Source organism: Diaphorina citri, unplaced genomic scaffold, assembly GCF_000475195.1.
Source record: "Diaphorina citri unplaced genomic scaffold, Diaci psyllid genome assembly version 1.1 scaffold99, whole genome shotgun sequence".
Taxonomy (NCBI): domain Eukaryota; kingdom Metazoa; phylum Arthropoda; class Insecta; order Hemiptera; family Psyllidae; genus Diaphorina; species Diaphorina citri.
In genome coordinates this window covers 148,988-158,370 of record NW_007377536.1, presented here as the reverse complement: position 1 = coordinate 158,370, position 9,383 = coordinate 148,988, and the positions used below count along the sequence as shown (strand labels likewise).

At 36.3% G+C, this 9,383-nt stretch overlaps 1 protein-coding gene across 1 annotated transcript; it reads right to left on the bottom strand.

Moving 5' to 3' along the window:
• Nucleotides 1–961: 961 nt before the first annotated feature.
• Nucleotides 962–2,555, bottom strand: LOC113465379 (flocculation protein FLO11-like). The gene has a single exon (XM_026819866.1). The coding sequence runs from the start codon at nucleotides 2,553–2,555 to the stop codon at nucleotides 1,095–1,097; it is 1,461 nt and encodes a 486-aa protein (XP_026675667.1). The 3' UTR covers nucleotides 962–1,094.
• Nucleotides 2,556–9,383: the final 6,828 nt, after the last annotated feature.

The window sequence follows — 9,383 nt, the reverse complement described above, 5'->3', positions numbered from 1 at the left end:
GCTAAGGCCATGGTTTTGCTCCCCTCCCTCACCCAAATGAGAAGGTTGTACCCGCCTGTCTATGTTCAGGTTCAGGTTATTAATAATAATGTAGTATAGTAGATAGGTAGATTGGTCTAGGTGTATATTTTTCGTATACGTACTATTTATAACTAAACCTATTCCTATGTAGGTACCTAAAATAAAATAACAATGAATTTGGCAACTTTGCAAATGAACATAATGGATGATAGGTATACTTTTACCTAACTTATAGGTACTAACTTATCAAAACACATTAGGTATTATGATTTTGTAAAATTCAAATTTATTACAGTTAATTAATTATTTACAAAATAAATATCTAGGTAATGTACAAAATCTTGTAGGAATCTCAAAATCAAGCAAAAGGTCTCTCTTTCTCCCCCCTCTTTCTCCCTCTCTCTCTCTCTCTCTCTCTCTCTCTCTCTTTCTCCCTCTCTCTCTCTCTCTCCCTCTCTCTCTCTCTCTTTTGAGTCCATAGTTTTAACCTCTCAATCATAATAATTATGTGTATTCCGATACCTAATAGCTACTTATCAGTTAGTTTTACAGTCAAATTCTTATCACATATCACAGCACAACATAAAACTACCATCAATACCTTACGTTCTAATGTTATTCACTAGAATAATATTCACATTTTATTCAAAAAGTTGAGTGCAAATTGAAAATAATAACTAGATTTAGATTATGTTTTAGCTGTTTATTAGTCATTGAGCGAACAAAATCAAGTTTTCTCATTAGATAAATTTTTGACAAGGAATAAATTCATCTTATTATTTATTATTCACTTCTTATTTACTCAAAATTACCTACCAAGGTACACATAGGTAGAAGGTAGATAGATAACGTTAAGTGCCTTCTTCTTTGTTTAGAGGTCACAAACTAAATATTATGTTTGTAGTACTCTAAATACCTATCACAGAGTTTGATAAAGACGTACCTACTCGTATGGTACCTAGTACCTCTTTTCATTTAGCTTTGTATTTTAAATCTTACAATACAATTTGCACTCAATTTAATTGATCATAATAACTTCAAAGGTCAATCAAATGCCCAACTGTAACATATTCTCAGCTGTTTACACTTTTCTGAATATAAATAGGTGTACGAGGAAGAGAATCATGCATGACAACAACTTTAGCTTTAGTTAATTCCAAGGGTGGTGCTCCATTAGACCCATTCGTTCTGGGTAAAGTGGATTTGTCCTTGGATCCTTGAACTTTCTCAGGTGTTTCAGCTTTGTCTGTTTTACTTTCTGGAGGATATGCATAACCATTGCCATTTGGATCAGGTTGGTCGTCTGCTTCGAGAAGTTTAGCAGTAACACTAGGTTCTTCGTTTGGGTATTTATTATTTTTGTTACCATTAGCAACAGGGGAACTTGGTAAGAGGGTAGTCATGTCTTGAAGCTCTGTCATGTTATTCTCTGCATCTTGTTGCAGTGGTGTCTTTTTATTAGACGATTTTTTACTCTTCTTGGTAGTGGCGTACAATATTAGAAGCAGCAATACAATGATGATTCCAGCCAGTACGATGTAAGAACCCATTGACTCTGGCTTTTGCTCACTATTCTCTGAAGGTAACATTTTACCTTCTCTATTATCAGTGCTAGGCAGGACATTTATTCCCTCTGTGTTTTTTGTGGGCTCCATTTTATATCCTTGCCCAACTTCAAATGCTTTCATCGTAGAGAAAATTTCTTTGGTTTCTTCTATTGAATTAGGAACATAGTTAGTTTTCTCGGATGTTGGAACGAAAGGAATAATGCCATTTGTAGTAGTTTCGATAGGAGTAGTGGTTTCAGAAGTGGATTCTTTATTTTCATCTAAAACGATGGAACTTGCTGTGCTCGTTATTATTTCACTAGAACTGGTTGAAGGAGAAATATCATCGTCCATTGCTTTACTCAAGGTAGTTGTTGTGATTGGTAAGACTGTGGTTGTTTCTGAATTACCTACTGCAGAAACACTTTCCTCACTGCGAACTGTCGACGAATGGTCACTAGTTTCTGATGTGGACTCGATTGTAACAGGAGTTGTTGTTAGTGTTGCCTCAGTAGTAACAGTAACATCAGTGACAGCATCTTCCTGTACAATGGCCTCAGTGGTAGATTTAACTTCAGGCAGGGTAGTAGGGTCTACAATGTTTTCTTCTGTTGAAGTACCAGTTACATCAAATTGTTTAGTTGTTTCTTCTGTCATTATTTGACGAGCTTCTGGTGTGTTTTCATTTGGCTTCAAAGTAGTTGTTTCTGGAGTTTGAGGGAATGATGTCGTTTGAATCTCGAGAGACGCCGTAGTAGATTCAATGACTACTGATGGTGGTGAATTCGAAGGTTCAACTTCAGATTCTGTTGAGAAAATACTCTGGGTTGTGACATCCTGATCATTTGAACTTTCTGTAGTATCCAGGAGACTATTATTAGTGCTATCATTTTGAGATTCACCCACGCTTTCATCTGTCTTAGGTTCTTCTGTTGTATTTTCTTCTGTTGTATGGTCATCTTCAACTAAATTTTTACTTTCATTCATAAGTCTGCTTTTAAAATGGTATCTTCACAATTTGAAAAACTATCAACTGATTCAATCATTGAAACCCGCAGTCACTTCTACATGAATATGTACATAAGTACAATTAGGTAAGTGAATAAAGGTATAATTATTATATTGTTGGTGAGTTAAACCTCAATTTTTTACCGTAAACTTTTATAGTTATTAGGTACGTACTTCTTCCTCGTTTTTATGTAGATTGAACAGTCAGCAAACTAAGACAACTAACGAGGTATTAACATTAACAATTTGGGTAATTTCACTACTTACTCTTCCTCATGTTGCAATATAATCCATCTGCATTATTTTCTGTTATGGATTCAATTTTGGGAATATTGGAAATGTCATCAACAGTTTCCTTCCCTTCATTTATTGAGGTCGTTGTAGTCAATGGTTCCTCTGCTATCTTAATATCAACATCTTTAATGGTGTCTTCTGTCACAAGCTCAGTGATGGGTTGATCTGCCTGTACAGAATGACACACAAAACATCATCGTATGACTTCTTTGATGACGTCACGGAGTATCCACACCAACTTTCAGCCGATCGTGTAACTCTTATCGGGACATTCTTACAGTTCTTATAATTCCGGATCCAGAAGCGAGTTGAGAACGTGGATTGAGATGTGACATGTATTTTCTCACGCACACCGTAGGAATATTAATAAACACAGCAGTTAACTTCATAATCTTCATTGTCAATAGTAAGGATGGAGAGGATATTGAAGCCTGTCGGATCAGGTCTGCCAAAGACAACCGAAGCTGCTTTCAAAGTTCAAATCCGGATATAAACAACACATCAAATGTCACTAAAAATCCCTCTGATTAGAGTGACTAGACTTGTATCCTATGCTAAATTATCATCTGTCTCTGATTGAGAATTGGACCTTCAGCCGAGCACACTCATGCCTCATGTTCTAGGCCCAAGTATACGATCCTGATTCAGACTAGATATCATATAAGGATACGTGAGGACGATCAATCCTGCATGTTGATGAGACGTGACATGATCCTGATCTGAGGCACTGATTGGCTAATTACACATCCTGATGTCTTGAGAACCAAAAGTCCGGACCAAATTGTTGGATTTTATTGTTCTATTTTTGTCCCTAACTGCGGAGAAAGTGAGGAACAAAGCTCATTGTAGTGTAGACTACAGGTTTACAGTTTATAAGTGTTAATGCAGACAACATAAAATATGTTGATGAGACGTGACATGATCCTGATCTGAGGCAGTGATTGGCTAATTACACATCCTGATGTCTTGAGAACCAAAAGTCCGGACCGAATTGTTGGATTTTATTGTTCTGTTTTTGTCCCTAACTGCGGAGAAAGTGAGGAACAAAGCTCATTGTAGTGTAGACTACAGTTTATAAGTGTTCATGCAGACAACATATATAAGTCCGGACCAAATTGTTGGATTTTATTGTTCTGTTTTTGTCCCTAACTGCGGAGAAAGTGAGGAACAAAGCTCATTGTAGTGTAGAGTAGACTACAGTTTTACAGTTTATAAGTGTTCATGCAGACAACATAGAGGTAATATGGATGTGGCGCAGTTATCATTGTTCAAATTAGGAGTAGGGCGAGAAGAGAGAAAGAACCTCTTGAAAAGAAGTACCTAATAAATAGGTACATTGTACCTAGGTGCACCTAGGTACAAAGATAATGACAATAACTAGGTAATGAATATTTGAAATGTAATAAGTTTCAATTGAGCCGTTCCCTCCTTGAACACACCTAGATCACCAATATTAACATTGCCTATAAGATCCCTTATCATTGTCACCATTTCTCTGATCTTTACCTATTCAATAAGAACTTCATTGAAATGTTCCGCTGTATGACTTCCTACAGTCAAGTATCCAATGTCGATTTATCACAACCAATTTGACATTGAAAAATAATATTCAAGTACTTTGCAAAAAAATTCGAGGATTAAATGGAAAAATCGCAGCTGTGGCGCAGTTATCATTGTTCAAATTAGGAGTAGGGCGAGAAGAGAGAAAGAACCTCTTGAAAAGAAGTACCTAATAAATAGGTACACCTAGGTACAAAGATAATGACAATAACTAGGTAATGAATATTTGAAATGTAATAAGTTTCAATTGAGCCGTTCCCTCCTTGAACACACCTAGATCACCAATATTAACATTGCCTATAAGATCCCTTATCATTGTCACCATTTCTCTGATCTTTACCTATTCAATAAGAACTTCATTGAAATGTTCCGCTGTATGACTTCCTACAGTCAAGTATCCAATGTCGATTTATCACAACCAATTTGACATTGAAAAATAATATTCAAGTACTTTGCAAAAAAATTCGAGGATTAAATGGAAAAATCGCAGCCAAGTGTCTGGGTTTGGCCTTTTGAGGTGTGTGACTATACGTTTCAATGGCATTATCTCCAACTTGTCTCCGTCTTTGAAATCGCAGCCAAGTGTCTGGGTTTGGCCTTTTGAGGTGTGTGACTATACGTTTCAATGGCATTATCTCCAACTTGTCTCCGTCTTTGATTTACAAGTAGATTACATGCATAGATTTAACTACACGGAATTGCGGACAGTGTAACTGGCATGTTAACACATTTGATTTATCAGTCTTGTTCAAAATGTTTGAACACAGAATAGTTACCTATTTCGTACTACATTGCTAATGTTTCTACCTATTATTAATTTAAATACAAAGGTTAAAACTCTGCTGAAGGTTACAAAGACAGCTAGACTATTAGGTAAGGTTCTAATGTACAAGTAACGAGTAGTTACGAGTACACATACCTAATACAATTTGTCGAACGAATTACTTAGTCAAAAAGACGGGGAGTAGTTTAGTTTGTACATCCACCATTAGAGTTTTGTAGTGGATGTGTCATTTGCACTGATGATGCCGATGGGGGACTGTCACCAAAAACACTTAGTAAGAACACTTGGTACTAAAGATACTGTCACCATTATTCTTAGCACCCTGCCATTTCCACTGATGTCAAATTTAAATCTTTTGTTATTCAAGTAGGTAGGTAGGAGGGTGCTAAAAATAATGGTGACAGTATAAAAAGACAGAAAAAATGTACATAATAAATAAAGCAGCAAATAGACGGGGAGTAGTCTAGTTTTTACATCCACCATTAGAGTTTTGTAGTGGATGTGTCATTTGCACTGATGATGCCGATGGGGGACTGTCACCAAAAAGCCAAAAAACACTTAGTAAGAACACTTGGTATCTACTAAAGCAAAGATACTGTCACCATTATTCTTAGCACCCTGCCATTTCCACTGATGTCAAATTTAAATCTTTTGTTATTCAAGTAGGTAGGTATGAATGATACTCGTATACCTACCTACTTTTATTATCGTCCTATTACAACTGGGCCAATTTTGAATCAAAATAACTATTCTCACTACATACTTGGTTAAGATCACGGATGTGACTTTGCAATTGTAAAGTAAAATTTTATTATTCCCCCAGGTAAATTCGAACGTACTTTCCTTTTCGTTCCTGATTCCGAAGAATATGGTTATCGTCTTATAAAATCAATTGAATGTCAACATTCTTCTCATATCGGTCTATTTTAGGAATTTCAGGTACAGGTACCATCAGGATATACCTTAGGCTTGAATCATATGGACTTGTAAAGCACGTGATCAGGGCCTTCGATTTCGTCATGCATTGAAGGGAAATAAAATTAGAAGTTTGGTGATTAGGAGATACGACCGTTTAGCTATGCTACCCTTTTGCAACGCTAACATGATTGAGTTGATCAAAAAGTTGAAGAACGGTTAGTTACAGTTACTTCTTGTATTTCTTTTTTAATCGTTGCGCGTTGGCATCAATGATTTTATGGATGTAGACAAATCCGGATAATAGCTTCAATTCTTCCAATGTGGATTTCCTTGTCGAAATATTCTCTGAAGAAAAGTATCTATACCTACTACTTGTAAGTAGGTATACGAGTAGCTATCTAAGTAAAAATGTGTCCCTCTTTTATTTATTTTGCGCTTCTCTGGTTCCCTATGTAAAATGTCATTGAGCAAACGAGCATTCGGTCATTTAACATAACACCTGGCAATTTTAATGTGCGAGTACCTACATACCTACCTAACACAAGAAGAAAGACATAAAACATATCGTGTCTCGGTGGCGGCACCAAAATTATTATTTTGCCAAAAAATTCAAGAAAAAAGAATGAATTGCATTCTTACATTTATCCATTGACACAATGAGTATTAGAGGTGCCTTGTTAAAATATGTATTTGTCTAATTTGTGAGTTTGTGACCCTGTGATTTTACTTTCATTTTTTTTTTTTTTTTCTGCACGAGTAATGAGTATAAAGAGTATGTTTACAGTAGGAGGCTGACGCAATGTAACAGTATATCTACCTGTGCCAAAAAACATCACAATCATCAGAGGTGAAGATAAATTGTCTGAGCTGATCAGTGAGGCTGTGAGGGATAGAATCAGAGATCCCACAGTCTGTGGAGGTGTCAGAAAAGATAATTATGAGATGTATATTTTAATAGGGGCTCTGTTTAAAGTACTCAAAATAGGTCAAAGTATGGACCCCATCGCCAGGAACCAAGAAATCCTTCAAAAGCCAAGGACACAGCGTACCGAGGTTGTCAAAGAGGAGTCGTTCATCATAGTTCGTCCTTAATTTTACACCACTGTTGAAGGAAATATTGCGGGAAGAATTCGATTTCAACTCCCATTTCTCATGGACTTTCTGCGGTACTTCGAACTGTTCTACAATTTGACCTATTTACTAAGTGACCATATATACGGTTCATATGACGAGTATTAGTAGAATAATCGAGATTGGTGTGGAGGCTAAGAGAAATCAATTACCTAAAAGCTAGTTAAAAGTTCTATCATAGGAATCGACACATTAAAAGGTATGCCCCGCCCATTAGGTATTATTGATTTGAGAATGAGCTGTTTGGCAACAGTTTTATTTTTTTTTTTTTTTTCTGCACGAGTAATGAGTATAAAGAGTATGTTTACAGTAGGAGGCTGACGCAATGTAACAGTATATCTCCTGTGCCAAAAAACAGCACAATCATCAGAGGTGAAGATAAATTGTCTGGGCTGATCAGTGAGGGATAGAATCAGAGATCCCACAGTCTGTGGAGGTATTAGAAAAGATATGAGAAGTATATTTTAATAGGGGCTCTGTTTCATTGTCCGTTTAAAGTACTCAAAATAGGTCAAAGTATGGACCCCATCGCCAGGGACCAAGAAGTCCTTCAAAAGCCAAGGATACTGAGAATATCAAAGAGGAGTCGTTCATAGTTCGTCCTCAATTTTACACCACTGTTGAAGGAAATATTGCGTGAACCAAAACGAACAATGTATAGCGAACAAAAAAGGATATTGAGAAAATGATAATAAAAAAAGAAATCCAAACCACAAAGTTCTATAAATATTTCATCACAGGAGATGTAGAGAATATAGATGGGCAGAAATGAGAAATGATGTAGACGCGAATCTGATACCCGACATCAATAACGTCCTAAATAATCTGATATCGTCTGCTGTGGTTTTACCAGTTTGTCTAGAAACTACTGAACCCATGTGGGAATCTGCACCGGGATGTCAGACTACCTTGAATTTTGGAATAAGACTATGACCGAATGTCACCGCGATCTTCCACTCCAAAACATAACAATGGATGATCAATATTACAATACCTATCTAGACTACCTACTCTACCTACCTATAATGTAGTTCAAAATTTTCACTACGAAAAAATTGGAAGCAATATAACCAGACCACACCAGAATAGAATGTTTTAGGACGCGCGAACGTCGTAATTCGCAAGACTAGAAATCTGATGCAGTGTAACCGTAATATCAGCTTAGTCCACCTATGTCTAATCTCTCGTACTACATTGCTAATGTTTCTACCTATTATTAATTTAAATACAAAGGTTAAAACTCTGCTGAAGGTTACAAAGACAGCTAGACTAGGTAAGGTTCTAATGTACAAGCTACGAGTACACATACCTAATACAATTTGTCGAACGAATTACTTAGTCAAACAATATTTCCAGTTAGATCAAAGATACACACACAATGTTAAAGTCATTGTTTTTGATTTCAATTCAACTCTGTTGATTCTATGGACGGATCGGTTTAGAATCCTGCTGTGATTGGGTGTCTGATTGATGATGCTGCGGTATTTGTGCGGCGGGGTCCAATTTCTGCTTGATTAGGTAGACACAATCAACATCAGGTAGTATCACCATGTGAATCAAATTTCAATTGATGATTCTATTTGGATCCAACATATTCAGTTCCTGTCTCTCTCTTTACTGTCATCCAGTCCAGTTAACCATAATATGTACATTATGTAATTTTCATACTTGCGGCGGGGTCCAATTTCTGCTTGATTAGGTAGACACAATCAACATCAGGTAGTATCACCATGTGAATCAAATTTCAATTGATGATTTTATTTGGATCCAACATATTCAGTTCCTGTCTCTCTCTCTTTACTGTCATCCAGTCCAGTTAACCATAATTATGTACATTATGTAATTTTCATACATACAAATTCCAACGCACATATTCATAAGTAATGTTTCCTTCAAAGAATTCGATTTCAACTCCCATTTCTCATGGACTTTCTGCGGTACTTCGAACTGTTCTACAATTTGACCTATTTACTAAGTGACCATATTATATACGGTTCATATGACGAGTATTAGTAGAATAATCGAGATTGGTGTGGAGGCTAAGAGAAATCAATTAAAAGCTAGTTAAAAGTTCTGGAATAAGACTATGACCGAATGTCACCGCGATCTTCCACTCCAAA

Coding starts and splice junctions, on each gene's coding strand:
- LOC113465379 (XM_026819866.1), bottom strand. CDS start 2,555: ATGAATGAAAGTAAAAATTTAGTTGAAGATGACCATACAACAGAAGAA.